Here is a 19923-nt window from a genome sequence, read left to right as displayed (position 1 = left end):
GTGTCTCTAGGATGGATACCGTGGCCAAATATGTCCCCAGTACCGCATTCTTGTATCCAGTGTGATTCCGTGGCAGAATAGGTCAACAGCACCACGTTCTTGTCTCCAGGATGGAAACCGTGGCCAAAATTGTCCTCAGCATGCTTGTATCGTGTGGGATTCCGTGACCTCCGTCTCTGAGGTTTGGTGGATTGAGTGTCTGCGGAGAGCGCAAGGTTGGATTCGATTACCTGACGCCAAATAAATCCCACTTTACCTCACGTCACCTACTATTTACTTGCCTAAATTGACGAGAACAAAAGACAGCCGTCCAATCAAATAAATCTGTGCTTAGTTAGATATAGGAGCAGTCGTGGCGGTGACGTCACTTCCGAAACGAAATGGAACTGAGATTTCATACTCTAGACTATTGAGGATGCTGGAAATGGTATTTGTCGTTTCCATTTTGTTTCGTTCCTTTGTTATTGACTCTAATAGTAAACTATTATAGTAGACTATATCCGTGTATGTGCACATAGCTCTATATCGTTAATACGTTATCCGTTAATAATGTATGAACAAAGAACAAAGTGAGCACCGTTGACCCGGTTGTTTAAGTTGTTTTACTAACAGGATCTGCTATTCGCGGGTTCGAACCCCAGATTTGCCTCAGTTGCTCAGAGGAAGAGCAACAGCGGTTGTTTTGTTCGACTGCAGTATGTTGCTAAATGCCGTACGCTGAACAACAGGTACAGTTTTTACCCTGCAAAAGCTGGAGAATTTCATTTTCAGAAAATCAGTGGAACATTTTCTTTCGTTTAACTAAAGGAAGACGCTTCTGCATAATATTTTCTGGAATAGATAATTGTTTGTCCCCACCTCCTTAAACCAGATGGCCGGTTTTTAACTACTATATAAATAAAGAAATAATAGACGACTTGGTAAAAGATCACAGTTTTATTATTTATCAGATGTATATAGTCAACGAGAGACAATCTAAAGTGGATGGACTCCAATTGTCACAAGCAAAGATCACTGACGAATGAACAATGAACGATGTGCAAGCGCGTTAACTACGGACGCGAAAACCAGCTATTCCATAAGATGAATGAATAAATGAATGAACGAACGAACGAACGAACGGACGAACGAACGAACGAACGAATGAATGAATGAATGAAATCTTTATTTCCTCCAGAATTTACATCCGAAGATTTGCAATATCTCTGATATTCTCGGAGCCAATGCATGGGGCTAGTATTTACAGAAGATATATGAATATATATTCATCAACTACCTGCACAAGCGAGAACTAGTCCGATACAGCAGATGTAAATTGGGTATAATCTAATACATTTTTCAACTTTAAGATATATTGACAGAATATTAATGATATGCTTCCCAAGTACGGTGGTTCATTATTCCACGTGGTAATTTTACAAGCCAGAGAATAGTGCGAGCACATCATTCTCTTCCAGAAGTTCAATTTAAACATAACTTTCAACATCCAGTTTGTCAAGTAGGGTGGAGAAGAATTCGTTTCGATCATTTATAAAATAGTAACAGTGTTAAAGCAGAGATCTGTCATAATCAAGGCATGTCTGCAACATTAAGAACATTCTCTTGATGTAATGGGCATAGAAGCTGTATTAAGAGAGTATTGGATGCAATACCAAAGATGAGGATAAGTTAGTGCTAGTTTCCATAACACATGTAGTTTAAGATTTGAGGGATTTGACCTGTATTGGACAAGATCCTCTCTCAATGACAGTCTGAGTTTCTTCCGATCTTCATCATATAAGGACATTGCATCACATACAATTCTTCTCCATTTTATTTTGCAAGGAAATATCAAGTACAATGTGACATTTGTAAGGTTATTTTTACAAGCTGTAAATATCGTTGTGCCACAAATGCTATTGCCAGTTTTGATATTATGAGCATCGTCTAAGGCTAAGTTTACACATGTAATATGTTTCCAAGCAGAGAAGCATGCGTTTGTACACAGTCTTCCAGGGAGAAGTAGCCTGCATTGTCTATGTATCTTGTTAGTGTCCACATTCCTAGATGAGTGAGTGGATTTAACGCCGCTTTTAACAGTAGTCCAGTTATATCACGGCGTGTCAGCTTAATGTGGGAGGAAAGCCCGATGTGATGCAGGTCTCAGACGTTTACCACTTCTGTGAAACCCACAAGCACGAGTATGGTGCTGACAAACCTAGAAACATTATCGGGGCGAACCGGGATCCGAACCCACAATGATAGGTCACTGGCGTGCCCAAGGGACGCAACTCTACACAGCGAATTGCGTCGCCTTAGACGACTGGGCCACCCGTGCCCCTTTTTACCTCGGCCTTGAATGACTCTGGCAAAGTATCGTTGAGTATTCTCTATCTGGATAGTATTTGACCACGCATACCGCTTAGCAGCTCACAGGCACAGAAGCTAGTAGAGAGAGCCACTCGGTGCCATATTGTAGCACATACAACAGGGTGGAGATCACAACTATTCAATCCTAAAGACTTGAGTGAGCTTACTGTGCGTCTTGCGTTTCGTCAACATCGCACTTTCATATTTGTACATGTACGTTTAGTGTTAAGAATGACTCCCCCATATGTTACTCTATATGATGTTCCATTAGGAACACTACCAAGATGAAATGGGAAGGTATTATGTTGGGAATTCAATCTACTGAATATAACAATTTGGCTTTTAGTGGCATTGTAAGGAAATCTCCAGTCATATGCAAACTGTGTAACAGTGTTAAGAGCGACTTGCGGGTATTGCGCTGACTAATATAGTCTCATCAGCGAGCATAACAACTGAAATTGTAGTCCATATACAAAAAAACACCACATTCCTTTCCTCTTAGTTCATAAATTAGATCATTAATATAAACAGAAAGAGCCACGAATAAAGTATGCGTCCTTGCCTGACACCCTGCTCAACAGAAAACGTATGTGATGTGTCACCACAGTAGTTGACGTATGCACTACAACTGATGCTGTAACTTTGATAGAGAAGAGCCGTATCTTCCCCTTAATGCCTACGTTATAAAGTTGTTGTTTTTAAGATAGACCAGCATGGCTAATACTATCAAAGTCCTTTTCATTGTCCAGGAAGGCTGAATAGACGGGTGATTTCCTGGATAAATAAAAATTTACACTTTCATGTAATGTAAAGACAAACATTACGGCACCATGCTTTTTTCGAAATCCGATATGTACGTGGTATTTTAATGAAATACTTCAAATAAATGATAAATACATAGAGAATATGACTCTACACACCAAACAGGAAACTTCTATCAAATGATTCAAGGAAAGTTGTGCAATAGTTTTTGGAGGAAGTAAACCCCACATCGGTGTACAGAGCTTACTAAAATTAGTTCCTGCTTAGTGAACTTATTAGCATGTTTATCGGATCGTGATACCACGAATTGGTTTATTGCCTGGACAACACTATCCATTATGTGATGATAGTGCTTATTGATCCCTATCACGATAATAACATTAATTTATTGATTACACATCCCACTAATCAGAAACTTATAATAATGATGATGATGATGATGATGATGATGATGATGATAATAATAATAATAATAATAACAACAACAACAACAAGTTTACGATGGAGACTGGTAAACAAGCCAAACAACCCAGTTACGTATCTTCTTCCTCCTCACAATCAAGTCTTTGTCCTATGTGCGCAATGAGTAACTGCTTTTTCCGATACTTGTCGATCGTTAGATAATATTTTTCATAAGTATGTCCATCTGGTTTTGACTTCGAGCATATATTGTGCCGTTCCTGTATACATTCACTTATAAACTTTCGTAAACTTTTGTTCGATGTTGTGTTGATTGAGTTTAGAAATAGACGAATGTCCAACTCAAGCTTCTGCAAACCTGCCGCTGTTTCGTTATCTAGTTTCTCTTTCTTTTCAAAGTATTCAAGAAGAAAGATTCTTCCAGTTTGAAATGTAGTTGCAGATCCAGAGACCCCTCCTATGAATATCTTAGATAATGAAACTCATGGGTTGTCAGCATCACCAACGGGGATGAACGCTAATAGAATAGGGGCAGTCGCACCTATAAGAACCCTAGTTCCCATCAGTGCCCAAAAGCGATTCTTCCGTTTTTGGCTGATTGCTCGTACATCATGAAAGAAGCAATTAAACTGCGAATTCTCAATTCTTTTAACATCTCCAAATTCGCATCTCTTTCGTTTTGAGCCATTTAGTTTCGTTTAGAAGAGGTAACTGGTCTGAAGGAGAAAATGCAGTGAATTATCATGCAATGAAACAATCCCAGCAAAGTACGGTTATAACGAACACGCTTATACCGAACTGACGGATATAACGAACTTTTTTGTGGTCCCGTCTATTTTCTGTAATATATTCAGTACATTCGCTTATAGCGAACTACGGTTACGACGAATTAAATTTAGTGGTCCCTTTGAGTTCGTTATAACCGTAGTTGTGTGGCTGCTTCTACCAGCAGTCCGGAGTAATGCCCATTTTAAAGTGCTAGACCACTGAGATACCATGTTAACATGAATATACCCCTCCCAGACACGACTCCGAGCCGAACAGTCCTTGTTTTAGCCCCTTAATGCCGAGAGCCAGGCAGGGTAACAACAAGTATTATTTTTTAACGTCTTTTGATATGATGCGGCCGGGGATTGAACCACCTACATGTACCTTCGGCTCTCCGGGCGGACGCTCTACCACTAGAATGCGGCGGCGGTCGGTATGGATGTCGATGTTTCGTTGAGTAACAGTAAACGGTATCAACCTAACGGTAGTTTACATAGTGTAGTACTGCATGCTTGTCTCCCTGTAGAAGTAAGTGGCAAAATATGTCACCAGTACTGCATGCTTTCCCTGTAGAAGAAAGTGGCAAAATATGTCACCAGTACTGCATGTTTGTATCACTGTTGGAAGCCGTGACAAAATATGTCACCAGTACTGCATGCCTGTCTCCCTGTAGAAGTAAGTGGCAAAATATGTCCCCAGTACTGCAGGCGTGTCTCCCTGTAGAAGTAAGTGGCAAAATGTGTCACCAGTACTGCAGGCGTGTCTCCCTGTAGAAGTAAGTGGAAAAATATGTCCCGAATACTGCATGCTTGTCTTCCTGTAGAAGAAAGTGGCAAAATTTGTCCCCAGTACTGCATGCTTGTCTCCCTGGAGAAGAAAGTGACAAAATATATCATCAGTACTGCATGCTTGTATCATTGTGAGAGGCCGTGGCAAAATATGTCCCCAGTACTGCATGCTTGTCTCCCTGTAGAAGAAAGTGACAAAATATGTCACCAGTACTGCATGCTTGTATCAATGTGGGATGCCGTGACAAAATATGTCCCCAGTACTGCAGGCGTGTCTCCCTGTAGAAGTAAGTGGCAAAATATGTCACCAGTACTGCATGCTTGTCTCCCTGTAGAAGTAAGTTGCAAAATATGTCACCAGTACTGCATGCTTGTATCACTGTGGGAAGCCGTGACAAAATATGTCCCCAGTACTGCATGCTTGTCTCCCTGTAGAAGTAAGTGGCAAATATGTTCCCAGTACTGCATGCTTGTATCACTGTGGGAAGCCGTGACAAAATATGTCCCCAGTACTGCAGGCGTGTCTTCCTGTAGAAGTAAGTGGCATAAGATGTCCCCAGTACTGCAGGCGTGTCTCCCTGCAGAAGAAAGTGGCAAAATTTGTCCCCAGTACTTCATGCTTGTCTCCTTGGAGAAGAAAGTGACAAAATATGTCATCAGCACTGCATGCTTGTATCATTGTGGGAAGCAGCGGCAAAATATGTCCCCAGTACTGCAGGCGTGTCTCCCTGTAGAAGTAAGTGGCAAAATATGTCACCAATACTGCATGCTTGTCTCCCTGTAGAAGAAAGTTGCAAAATTTGTCCCCAGTACTTCATGCTTGTCTCCTTGGAGAAGAAAGTGACAAAATATGTCATCAGTACTGCATGCTTGTATCATTGTGAGAGGCCGTGGCAAAATATGTCCCCAGTACTACATGCTTATCTCACTGTGGGAAGCCGCGGCAAATTATGTCCCCAGTAGTGCATGCTTGTCTCCCTGTAGAAGAAAGTAGCAAAATATGTCACCAGTACTGCATGCTTGTCTCCCTGTAGAAGTAAGTGGCAAAATATGTCACAAGTACTGCATGCTTGTCTCACTGTGGGAAGCCGTGGCAAAATATGTCACAAGTACTGCATGCTTGTATCACTGTGAGAGGCCGTGACAAAATATGTCACCAGTACTGCATGCTTGTCTCCCTGTAGAAGAAAGTGGCAAAATATGTCACAAGTACTGCATGCTTGTCTCCCTGTCAGAGTCAGGGGCAAAGTATGTCCATAGTACTGCATGCTTGTCTCACCGTTGGAGGCCGTGGCAAAATATGTCATCAGTACTTCATGCTTGTCTCCCTGTAGAAGTAAGTAGCAAAATATGTCACCAGTAGTGCATGCTTGTCTCCCTGTAGAAGAAAGTAGCAAAATATGTCACCAGTAGTGCATGCTTGTCTCCCTGTAGAAGTAAGTGGCAAAATGTTTCCCAAGTAGTGCATGCTTGTCTCCCTGTCGGAGTCATTTGTGGTTAGGCGGACGTCATAGAAACTCAACCCGCGAAGATCCGGGGTAGAATAAGTCTTCAGCAACCAATGGTTGCCGTAAAAGGCGACGATGCTTGTCGTAAGAGGCGATTAACGGGATCGGTTGGTCACGCTCGCTGGCTTGGTTGATGCATGTCATTGTATCCCAATTGCGTGGATGGATGCTCATGATGTCAATCACTGGATTGTCTGTTACAGACTCAAATAGTTACAGACCGCCGTCATATAGCTGGAATATTGCTGAGTGCGGCGTTAAACAACAAACAAACAAACAAGCAAGCAAACCACAGAAACTCAAGTGTCATAAGCATCTTTGACACAATTTTAAGATACAATACCATACAATCTCACTCTAAAATGGCGAAAAATGTTTTTCCAATTCTATGACATGAGCCCGAGTTCTTTCACACAAAAGAATAGGCAATTCCGAAAACTTACATGGTGTGTATTCAACTCAGAAAAAAGATGGATTGTCTTTGAAATAAATGAAATAGTATCTACATTTGGGAAACAAGATGATGGAATATTGCTATTTAATTGATTTTATTTCCAGGCATATTAAATAACTACAAGTTTATTATAAAGCATATAAATATTAAGATAAGCACTACGCACAAAATATATCCCATAATGCATGACATTTTGTAGACAAATTGCAAAACTTATGTTCGATCCATTTCCATCTTATAAATGGTTAACCTTCAGAATCAGAAAGCGACAGTAAGCTTTTTCAGGACGTACATCAATAATAAAAAACCCACACCATGTTTGCACACTAAATGAAAATACATAATCTATATGATCTATCTAAATGATCCAAATAACATTGTTGGTGGAATCCGCGCTCACTTTAACAATAGTTCAATTATATTACATGTTTGAAAAGTAACATTAAACGTTAAAAAGCATTTGTGATCGATACAACAATGAAAATGTCAGGTTTATAATAAAAGATAACTACATACATAAAAGCGACAAAACCATTTCCATATTCATAAGAAATGATTATCTTTGCTAGTAGCATAGTCCAGTGTGTGATTCTGACTATATCATGAATATTGTTTTTAATATTTTTACTTTTTTATGCAAATTGTGTGTGTGGCGGATTCTACCACTACAGCAGGATATGTTAACCCTTTTGAGCGAACACTGGGTGATTGAGTGTTGTTTAATGCCACCGTTAGCAATTTTCCAGCAAAACTAAAACGGGTGACACCAGATTTAGGCTTCACACGTTGTACTTAAGTTTTAACCACTCGACTAAAAGGCTATCTATGTGACCCTGGCGTCTACCATTACGTCATCCAATAGAACGGTAAATTGTTTCACTTACTTTTCTAATGCAAATTCTGTGAGTGGCGGGTGATATCGGTAGAGCAGGACATGCTTACCTTTTTCGCGAACACATGGTGTCATTGATTTTCAGTGATCTATTTACATAATTTTTCCGCCACTATTTTGCCTTTTGCCTGACGTCATCTCAGCTTGAAAGTGGCGTGGGACAATTGTCAGTTCACAAGTCAGTATCGGTGCTCAAAGGAATCTGTTCGGCGGATAATTGAGACTGATTATTCGCTGGCTTTGACTTTTATAGTTTATTAATCACTATCAAATAGTGCTGTACTAGGTGAACATATTCTGCCCCACCGATTGCACTCGTCACAAATACATGCACATGCAAGTCAATTGTTTATCGGATAAACAAAACAATACATGGAACACATGGTACAAGTCAATATAGTGAATTGCACCGGACATCCTTGTGGTCACTGATGCGTCAAGTTTTGAAATATCTTCCGTCGTATGACGCTTTTTGAAAGCTTCGTAGAAAGAGCATGTTCTATTATACCTCAAAAAGGTGTGAAATGTAGACACCAAAGGCTGTAACTGATAGAATATCGCTCGACATAAAGGGAATGTTAAATATTGGAAAGTTGAAGCCGCCCATCCCCATCCCCCGGCATACAATCTTGTGGAGATCTGTAACAACGTTTGTTTATCCCCGAGTTTTATTTATGTACATGACATGGGAAATAACTATGTTATACCAACAGGATGGTTATCCGACTTTCGAAAGAACGTTATAATGGGACTGTAAACAGACATTACGGGGAGAACGTCCACAAATATATGACAATTAAAAGTTATGCGAATTTTCAAGAAGCTAAGATTTTAGAGTTACATTATCGTCATATTTGTTCGGCTTTGACAAGTTTTTGTATTCACAGTTCTATTTTAGTTTCTTATTGGCCTTTGACTCAAATTCATAATATTCAGGGTTAGCATTAGACCACATCACACTGCTGCTTGCCGTAAGAGGCGAGAAATTTGGATAGAGTGGCTAGGTATTACCCTTAATATCTATCATTCTTATGTCTGGATTAATTACATTACATTACAAGGACACACAACATGCCGTCACAGATAATATGCGAATAAAAAAGAAACAAAAAGATTGAGATTTACTCTTGTCTTACTGACGTGCAGGTACATCAGTTGCCTTCAAAGCATAAAGTAGTAAAAAACAGCGGGGAAAGCATTTGTTGCAAAAGTCAGTCATCTCCAAGTTCTTCGGAGGAGGATTCCTCCTTTTCAAGTTCATCTCGAATACCTGCGACGACATCTCTCTTTTTCTTATATCGCTCCATTACGATACTGGGCGAACCTGCATTGAACTTTTTGTAGATGCCCCTCTCTGGTTTTGACAGACGGCATATATCTCCCCGTTGTTTTATACAGTCCTTTGTGAATTGTTCGTACTTATCTATGTTTTCTGTGTCCTCAGTAGTATCAAGGAAGTGACGGATCTTCAACTCTAGTTCCTGCCATCCGGCGCCTGTCTTGTTGAAAAGCTTCTGCTTCTCCTCAAACTTTTCATGAAGAAGCATGCTGCCAGCTTTGAAGGTGCCGCTTGAGCCAGTGATCATCCCTATGGCTATCTTAGATATCAAAGAGATCCTTCCCTTCCCTATAGGGATGTACTGGGATAAACCTCCTGCAGCCACGCCCATTATTCCACTAGCTGCTATGAGCATCCAGGACGCCAAGGTACTGTATTTGTCTGACTGGTCGTACATCATATAAGACCCTATCATGCTGCGAATTCTTAGACCCATTAACAACTCTCTATATGCTTTAATGGTCTTCTTTGAACATTGAGCTTCAGCTTGAGTCTCAGCTGCACTTTGAACTTGACCCATGGTTGTTGGAGATAGGGAGTCTCTGTAAAGGATATTTAAAATATCAAATTTAATTAAAACTAAGGACACCAAATTTCGACGTCAGTGAGAAAGTAAATCTTCAATTTTGCGTTCAAGTACTGTATTATGTATTTCACTCTAATTATTTCGCTTAAAATAAAACTTTTCTACACTGTCTCAAGTTGTAAGATGTAATTTGTGCCTTGTGTCTACCTCTGTAAAATGAAGGTAATAGTTAACTGCTTGATTGGTATACAGTGAAACCCCGTTAATCCAGAACCCGTTTATTCGGAAACTGCGGTTTTTGGATGATTTCTCCTGGGAGTGTATATCATTACTTCATACCCAAGATTTATTAACCCGGAAATGTGTTAGTCCGGACGATTTCACCGGGAAGGTTAATCCTGATTAACAAGGTTTCACTTTACATCATAAAGTTTGATTGCGCACAAACGCTAATTGGGTTATATATGACATCACATCAATCACTGTATTGTCTGGTCCATACTCGGTACAGGTCATCGTCATTTAGATGGAATATTTGCTCGGAGCAGAGTTGAACATGTTGAACAAGAAGCAAACATGGATGTAACAAGATAATATGCATACATTATAACATTATGGATAGTATAATCAACGCCGAATGCTTTGGGATAACAAGGGGGCACGGGTGGCAGAGTTGCGTCCCTTGGGCTCGCCAGAAACCTATGATTGTGGCTTCGAATCCCGGGTCGCCCAGATTATGTTGTCAGCACCATACCAGTTCTCTTGGGTTTCACCAAAGTGCTAAACGTCTGAAACCTGCATTCACTTCGGGCTTTCTGCCACATTAATTGGATACGCCGTGTTGTAATTGGAATACTCTTCAAAGCGGCGTGTAACCCAACTCACTCAGTTTACTTGTTCATAACACTAGAGGTTTCATATCACAGAAAAAAAGGGCAAACACAGATTGAAATAGCAAGAGGACAATATATTGATGTCCATGAAACATGAAGTCATCATGACAGTGTCCACACATGTCCTCTCCCAACGTCATCTCAGGGGCGGTCGGGTAGCCTAGTGGTTAAAGCGTTTGCTCGCCACGCCGAAGACCCGGGTTCGATTCCCGACATGGGTACAATGTATGAAGTCCATTTCTGGTGTCCCCCGCCCTGATATTGCTGGAATATTGCTAAAAGCGGCGTAAAACCATACTCACTCAACGTCATCTCCGACTGAAAGGGGCATGGGGCAATTGTCAGTTCACAAGTCAGTATCAGGTATGACAACCATTAGCATTGACAGCGGCGGTACTATTCCTGTTTGGCACGGTTGCCGGACACAAATGCAGTGTATTGTTTGGATATTTAATCGTAGGCACCATGAACATTTCAGCGATCAACTTTTAAGGTCTTCCCGAGAATACAAACGACAAATCCTACCAAGACGCTCAGCTTAATCGAAGCATTTGCAACTTTTGTTGACTTCGCATCCCGGCGGTATTCTGTGTTAGAATTGGTCCCAAGTAAACTATACTTGTCAAAACAGGCGACATCGGTGACATGGTTGAAAACACAACGTGTCATTGTACTCCGACTGCGTGAATGGTTGCTCATGATAAAAATACTAATCACTGGTTTGTCTGGTCAACACACGAGTATATTTCTCAACAGACAGCCGTTACGTAGTAAAGGTTAAGGTGAGAGAACGAGGTCTTGATGCGTGTAGAAAGACCTCGGGTGTGTTGGGTGGGACAGATACACCTCGGGTGTGTTGGTTAGGACAGAAAGACCTCGGGTGTGTTGGGTAGGACAGATACACCTCGGGTGTGTTGGGTAGGACAGATAGACCTCGGGTGTGTTGGGTAGGACAGATACACCTCGTATGTGTTGGGTAGGACAGATACACCTCGTATGTGTTGGGTAGGACAGATACACCTCGTATGTGTTGGGGAGGACAGAGACACCTCGGGTGTGTTGGGTAGGACAGATACACCTCGGGTGTGTTGGGTAGGACAGATACACCTCGGGTGTTTTGGGTAGGACAGATACACCTCGGGTGTGTTGGGTAGGACAGATACACCTCGGGTGTGTTGGGTAGGACAGATACACCTCGGGTGTGTTGGGTAGGACAGATACACCTCGTATGTGTTGGGTAGGACAGATAGACCTCGGGTGTGTTGGGTAGGACAGATAGACCTCGGGTGTGTTGGGTAGGACAGAAGTCTTATCAAATGGGCGATCTTTTTGTTCCAAAGGACGATAACTCTCCTTTTGAAATGATATAAGCGACGGTCCAACCTGTCGCTTCCGGTCTGGTTCCCGGATCAATGCGCGCTGCGACAACGACTGACATGTAGAGACGGAGCCAAGCTAAAGAGTTATCCTGTTGCACCTTCGTTCAAAAACGGTCGTTTACAACTGAATATTTTTAACTAGCACATATTTTGTAGTGATTATTAGTTTATATTATCAACATTTGTTGAGTCTTCAACTACAAGACGAATTGTCACTTTGGAATATAGCGGGGAAAACGTCATGAAAAATGGTATATTGTCACGGTATTTTCTACGTCAGAAAACAGCGAGGCATTCTGTCAGTCTGGGCTAACATATTGCATCGATGAAATAATGCAAACTCATTTTATTTATCAGCCTTTGTGTTATTTCCTACAACAATTCAAGCATTCAAATCTCAACAAATACTACCACGAACTTCAATTTAATAAAATTAGTGATACGCCAACATTTGCAGCACACAGACATCTTTGACAGGCCTTTACCAATGATCTATATAGTAAGTATACATCCGTGCCTTTACAAATATTTTAAGAAGAAATAACGTTCAAAATAATAAAACAACTGATTTTAAACGTTACTTTTTTTATATCAAAGTTAAAGTTGCATCTGAATATTTAAATTTATATTATTTTTGTAGAAATAGGCCTAATGAACATCTACCATGCAGCTATTAAGCACTCAGTTACTCAGTTGCAATATGCATACTAGTCATCATACTTTGAAATAAGAGATTTACCCATATTATTCTGCCCCTTACAACATGTGTCCCACCATTAAGTGCTCTGAGTCATCACAGGTGTTAATTCATTGATCCATCATTTCTTACAGAATTCTGATACTCATGCTCTTAAAATACAGAGATGTGTCCCAACAAACAACAAATCATACTGAATACCCCACAAAATGTGTATGATGCATAAATAGATCTAAATCAAAGTTTTATCTTCTTGTTTTAGTAACATTATATTTTTTTTAATGTTGACAAATTTCCCATACAAACCCACACACTATCCTGCTGTATCTAAGTATCCTGATTTTCATTCAACAGTTCTTCAAGACACCTGTATTTTAAAGTATATTTTGTAGTTATTATTATCATATAGCAAATATGAATTTTATATGAAAATATGAATATGAAAGTTTATCATCAAATCTGATAGTTAAATAAATGGAAATTGAACCCCACAGTCATTCCATGTAGATAAATGGATTTATTTATGTTATTTGTTTTTGCATATAACAGATTATACTTACATATTTTACAGTCAGTGTCTATAATCAGGCCCAATATGTATTTTGACTGAACATTTCAGTCAATATGCATATTGACTGATTCACTCAGGTAAGGTATATTTTTTCTTAAATTTTCATTCATTTATTATTGACTAAAAATAGGACCGTATTTTAGACAGACTGGCTGAAATGTATAGACTGCATAATTTAATCTTCTCAAATTAATTTGGAACTAGTTTGATCTTATCAAGATCAAAGTAACTTATGTAAGAAATTAAAAATGTTTTCACAATGAATTGATTGATTCTCCAAACCTGAAAGAATACCAGAGTCCCAATACTAGTACACATGCACAAGTGTGCCAAGATATTAAATAAAATAATAAGAGTCATTGTGCAATGCAGATATCTTTTGGTGTGAAGTGAAAAAAGAAAAACATTAATAATTTGTTTGTTGGAATTTGAAACATCAGTTTAGAACAAGGAAACATAAAAAAGCAAGGCCTAATGAAGTTAAGAATCAGCTTTATCTGTGTCACAATCATATGATTATTGTCAATGCAAACTGGATGTAGACACTGCATTGTTAATACACAAACAACATTATAGAGATTGGCAATTAGTATGAATATATTGTTTTATTTTATAAAAATTGTAGTTGGTACAAATACTCTTGAATATGTATTTTAACTAATTTATAGGGTCCCCTGTGTCTGAATTGGTTTTTTTCTGCTTTGTAAAAAAGGCCAAAATAATATATATCTTTCATTGATCATATTGAAATATAATCATGGTAGTATTTGGCAACAAACAGCTACCATTCATACACATAAAATCCTTGTATACAACATGCACCATTTAACCCTTAAATATCAAAACAGATTTCAGTGATTTCCATTTCTTTTATTTTGAAGATTGTATCATGATATCTAGTTGATGACGTAATTTTACAGTGCCTGTTACTCTTACAATTTCTTGAGAATATTTCTCATTGCTCTCAGTTATATATCTGACAAATACTTACATGTGTTGCTGTCAATATTCACAACATTGAGCCTACGGGCAACGTTGCATGAGACCTTCACATTTCGCGTAACGTATCGCCTCACAGTTTAACATAATGAAATGCATGCATATGATGTGGCCTGCTCGGCGATGCTACAACATAGATATAGGAACGTATACAAAATCTACTTAATTTTCATAATCATACATCAAGGGCAACACTTCCAGTACCGATTGCAAAACGTCAACAAAGCGACCTGGGAGGAACGATCAGCTGATTTCACCGCATCGCTTCAAACGCCTATCTAGTGGTTAACTATACAATATAATCAGTCGTGGTCATCCCTGATGTATAATTATATCAAGGAACATATATTTCCGGACATGGCAATCAATAAATAATTGTTTAGGCGAAAAGATATACTGTCCGCACACAAGTGTGACCGTTGCCGACAGAGGTGAAGGTTGTACTAGTTAACTGTCTATAGACGTCATAGTAACATGTAGTGCTCGTATTGCGCATACCACATGCGCCGTCAGTTTAAGGTTGGACCGTCCGGGTCAGCGCACCTAGCGGGTTAGTGAAGGGAAGATAAATTGAAAAAGATCGCCCATTCCATGATATGTTCTTTGACATAAAAGATTCGGCATTTGGCAAAACTTACATGATGTGTATTCAACTGAGAAAAAAAATGGATTTTGTTTGAAATAAATGAAATAGTATCTACATAAAAAATAATCCTGTCAGGGTATTCACACGAAGAATCACGTCAGACAACAGATCCCACCAACCCTGCTCTTAGTTCAATAGCTCATATTTACCAATTATAATGGACATGGTTTAATTAATGTGTAGGCTTTTCGTGATAGAATTGTATTGTGCACTTCTGTACACGTTTATTTGTCTGATGATTCTCATGTGATGCGTGTCAAGACTCATTGTGAAAACAAGGCATTCCACAGTTTTCTTAAACGAGCCAAGGATGTGGGACATAATATCAATGCCAATGTTAATTATGTTGATGTTTCTGTACTACTGGACGGTACAGAAATGAGTGTCAACCAAGCGAAGTGCCATATCAAATCGGCCAAGACTTTTTTCAGGGACAGGCTATTTGAACGACCACTGCATCGCGTTTATGTGTTGTCTGTTGAGAAAATCAGCAACCCTGCAGAGTCCTTCGCTTGGATAAAGTCGCCTGGCCTGAAAAGTGAAACAGAAGGCTTTCTGTTTGCTGCTCAAGACCCGTCACTTCACACACGAATCTTTCAATGTGGGATTTTGCATCAAAATGTAAATATGAAATGTAGATTATGTACGGTGGCCCATAAAGGACATGGAATCTGTTTTTCAATATTTTGATATTTCACTAACACACATCGGAACCTTTTGCAAATTAACACAATTTGTCATACAAATATGTGTTAAATGATGTATAAAAACAACCGAAAACAAGGAAAAAGTACTTTCAAGTAGCTATTGAATGTTGAAATGTGAAGCGAAAATGTCAAAAACTAAAATGAAAGTACAGAAAACTATTTCCACTGCGGCATAAATATTATCACCGCGGTGTAAATAGTTTTCTGTATTTTAATTTTAGTTTTTGGCATTTTCATTTTAGTTTTTGACATTTTCGTTTTTGTTATTGACATTTTCATTTTAGTTTTCACATTTTCGCTTCACTTTTCAGCGATTCAATATCTTCATTATACATGATTTATCACATATGTGTATGACAAATCGTGTTAATTTGCAAAAGGTTACGATAACAGTAAGTGAAATATCAAAATATTGAAAAACTGACTCCATGTCCCTTATGGGCCACCGTAGATTATGCAATGAATTTAATGAAGCTGTCCAACACATTGTCAATGGATGCTCAGCCTTAGCACAAACACAGTATCATAAACGACATGATGAAGTGGCGCGATCATTTTATTGCCGTCTTCTCCATGCTTGTGTTTTTTGACACAAAGGTCCATCTGTGGTACGACCAAGAATATGTAGAGGGCGTCATGGTAAATGATAAATACAAAATTCTTTGAAATAGGCCCACATACAGCCTAAGGCGTATCCAGACTAACAAACCTGTTCTTGTCCTTTTTAATAAATCAAATTAAATCATTTCTATTCCTGAATTTATTGTTCCTTTTGACACTAATGTGATTGGCAAGATTCAGGAAAATCATGGCAAATATTGCAGACCTCGCTTTTGAAATGTCACGCGTTCATCCCAAGTACCAAGTTGTCCTCATTGTTCTTGGTGCCTTAAGTTTGGTACCGCTTCCTGGGAGAAGTCCTTTTCGATGTCTGGGCTGCGTGTGGAAGGGGCAAGGGCCCTGAGCTGACGATGAGCCTAACCAACCTGACTGTGCCAGGATCACCCACACCCTCTTTGCTGCCCTTTTTTAAACCGGTAAATATCAAGTAGAGATTGCTGCAGTGCATCAATTGTTCCCCGCCATATTATGTCATACGCAGAGGAAAAAGTGTGTGAGTATGGTTTTACGCCGCTTTTAGCAATATTCAAACAATATCACGGTGGAAAAAAATCAGTCCAAATGTAAAAATATGTTCACGCATTCATTAAGGGATTCCTATTTACCCAAAAGCAAGTTAAGAACATACATGTAGGTCAAGACATCTATAGATATTAAGAATTATCTAACATATTTTAAAACAAAGCACATAGGTCACTTTTATCAACTAAAAATTGAAACTGGTGGACATACAAAAACACCAACCCCATTGGAACAACATGTGAAACATGTGATGTCTTAGAAAATGAGCAACACTATGCACTGTCTTGTATAAAATACAACCAAGAAGAGAATCACAAATAATCCTCAATCATTATAAGGAATTTGGTACACTCTGTTAAAAAGAACCATTCTTAATATTTTTTTTAAAACAGTTATCCAGAAACAATTTCCAAGATCTGTTATCATATCTATAATTATAAACAAATTCCTTGTATGTACAACATAACAGTAGTGTTGTTCAATTCTCACATTGTTTCCATATCACTACAATACACTTGTTTTAAAATAAAATTGTTATAATGTACCTCCTTTGTATGTTGAATGTACCTGTATGTTTTGCACTTATTTTACATCTATTTTGTAGGATGTGATAGTGGAATAGTGCCACTGTTTCTTCATGGAATGTTAAGCAATACAAATCTCATCTAAAACATCTTTGTGGTATGATAGTTTGTTACAGTTGTGTACGGTGGCACGGTTGGCCCAATAGCCTAAGTGGCCGCAACCCGCTATGCAAAGCTGTGTTAAACCCAACTTACTCACTCACTCATTACTCCTGTGTACGATTCCGTTTTGTTTAACTGGGTTTGTGTTTTTACTTCCGGTTTAGAATTGAAGTATGTTTAGAAGAATGTGACTACATCATGCAATCGTATTATCCTTTTGGAAAATAATTGCAAACTACAGACAAACTTATTGATTGCCTATGTATCCAAAAGCAAAGAACATGTACGAGTGTATAATCTCTGCCGGAAGTTAAGAAAAACTGTTAAAACAATAAACCATGCAGTGCCGTAAGCCGTTTGAAACGGAATGAATCATCACACATTACACACAGTGAACTACTTGAAACAATACAGTGATCAACCATGCACAGCAAGCGCCATACATGTGATTATGAAGACAACTAATTACAGATTTCTAGTATCAAACACGTTGTTTTACATGTGTTGTCTATTGAACAAAGTCATAATTTATAGAAACCTGGTATATAATCGTATTGAACAATAAGTTGCAATAACAGTGTGAAAGGAGAACGACTGAGTGCGCGCTACATATGCACTCACTCTCAATGATGCAGCTTGAAAAAGAAACGATGTACAACATTGCAAGGTAAGTGCGTGATAAAGCTCGATACTACGCCTATAGCTGAAAGAGGTAATTGCTCAACAACACATAGACCGGTTAACTTTAACGAAAGGCGATATATTTCCCCTAAACAATTTTAGCTCTTTTACATTACGAAACACAGAATGTGACAGACGACTGGTTAAAACATGTCCAGATTAACTAGATCTCATTTCATTTAAAAATTTTCGTCAAAACCAAACTAACCCTTCTGATAATCATCATCATCATCATCATCATGCAGCAATGGCGGGCTCCAAGTAACACTGCGCACAAATGTCCATGTTCGGGCTTGCTTGTGCTAACGCTATGAAATGTAAGCACCGCTTGCGGACATCGCCGTTACGACATTTGCATGTGCCGGGGTGTCCAAGGGTGTTCTAAACCAATCTCCGACCTCGAATCCTCATGTTCGAATCATAAAAGGGTTTGCTTGTACCAACGCCGTCAAACTCCGTTTGCAGGACGTCACAGCTACGAAATTTGCTACCTTTCAATAGTTCTGTGAAGAACCTTACAAGATATGATCTTTAAAGAAAAATTTCGGTGAAACAAATGATTAAAATAAAAAATCCAATAACCCAAACAGATATCCAAAATCGGCTAACAATGTTTGATGTGTTATGTATAGAGACAATTCTCAGAAAGTTTGAAAGCATTTCATGCCGTGGACTCGGAGTTGCTTGAAGACACTGTGAAAAATGTGAATCTAATATGGCTGCAAATCACGTGACCAATAACCAAAGTCAAAGAACAAAACATTTCAAGCAACTCAAGCAGAAGATACATGCAAGGTTTGAAAGTAATCGAACAAGCGGTTGGGGAGCAATAGGGCGAAAGATATCCTCAAAAAGTACTTGTTTTTCCGTTATCTACCCTTGGTCATTGGGCCTACGACCTTGGGATTTTGGCGGGCACTAGTATTCATCGTCTACATACACATGCGAAATTTGAAAAAATCGAACCAGTGGTAATTTTGCTAGGTCTGGTACAAAAACTCGGCGGAATAATAGATAATACTTTATAAGGATAATAATAATAATAAATCGAAGATTACAATATGGCTATACAGCCTTTCAGCTTGGAGCCCTGATGATATATAATAATATGAAGAACATTTCCATAACAGAACTATGAATTCAAGCACTATATAACAATAGATTGTTATAATATAAATCAACGTACCACCATAGCAATAGAATAGAGAATGAATAGAGAACCACAACATCATGTTTACATTCGAATTCCTAAATGAAATGTTGACGGTGGTAAGTATAATCAAGTCTTTACAAGGATTGACTGTGTATTTTTTTCGGTTCATCGAGGTATGAATCGGAAAACCGATGTGCAAACTGTATTAATCCGAGACCAAGACTGACTGATCTTCAGACAACTGTGATATAGCAGTAACATTGCCGATAGAGGAGTAACAATGTTACTCACGTATAACTTCTGGATGTCAGCTCCACTCCTGGCTGTCCTGTCGTGTGTATATACTGACTACTACAAAATATTTATTACCAATATAAATTATACCAAATATGGTTATCAAACATATGATCAACCAATGACATTTGACTTGTTTTTTCACCTTCTGTAGGACGTGTGTTTTCCGCGTATTCTGTTATCAATTTTCCACGTTATACGTTTTCCTTATTTTATATTACATTTCCATATGTGACCTATAAATGCTTGTTATCAAGTGATATTATCT

General features: G+C 38.8%; 2 protein-coding genes across 2 annotated transcripts in view; both read right to left on the bottom strand.

Moving 5' to 3' along the window:
- The window catches only part of LOC124111912, an 82941-nt gene that overhangs the window by 44968 nt on the left and 18050 nt on the right, over positions 1-19923 (bottom strand). The window lies entirely within an intron of this gene.
- On the bottom strand, positions 7197-19700 carry LOC125378245. Its single transcript, XM_048393553.1, has 2 exons — positions 19653-19700; positions 7197-9822 (listed from the first exon to the last, which is right to left on the bottom strand). Exon 2 carries the CDS (start codon positions 9798-9800, stop codon positions 9153-9155), a length of 648 nt encoding a protein of 215 aa, XP_048249510.1. The 5' UTR covers positions 9801-9822; positions 19653-19700; the 3' UTR covers positions 7197-9152.

Source organism: Haliotis rufescens, unplaced genomic scaffold, assembly GCF_023055435.1.
Source record: "Haliotis rufescens isolate VD_foot unplaced genomic scaffold, xgHalRufe1.0.p SCAF_12, whole genome shotgun sequence".
Taxonomy (NCBI): Eukaryota; Metazoa; Mollusca; class Gastropoda; order Lepetellida; family Haliotidae; genus Haliotis; species Haliotis rufescens.
Note: the sequence above shows the minus strand (reverse complement) of the source record. Positions and strands in the feature narration are given on the sequence as shown.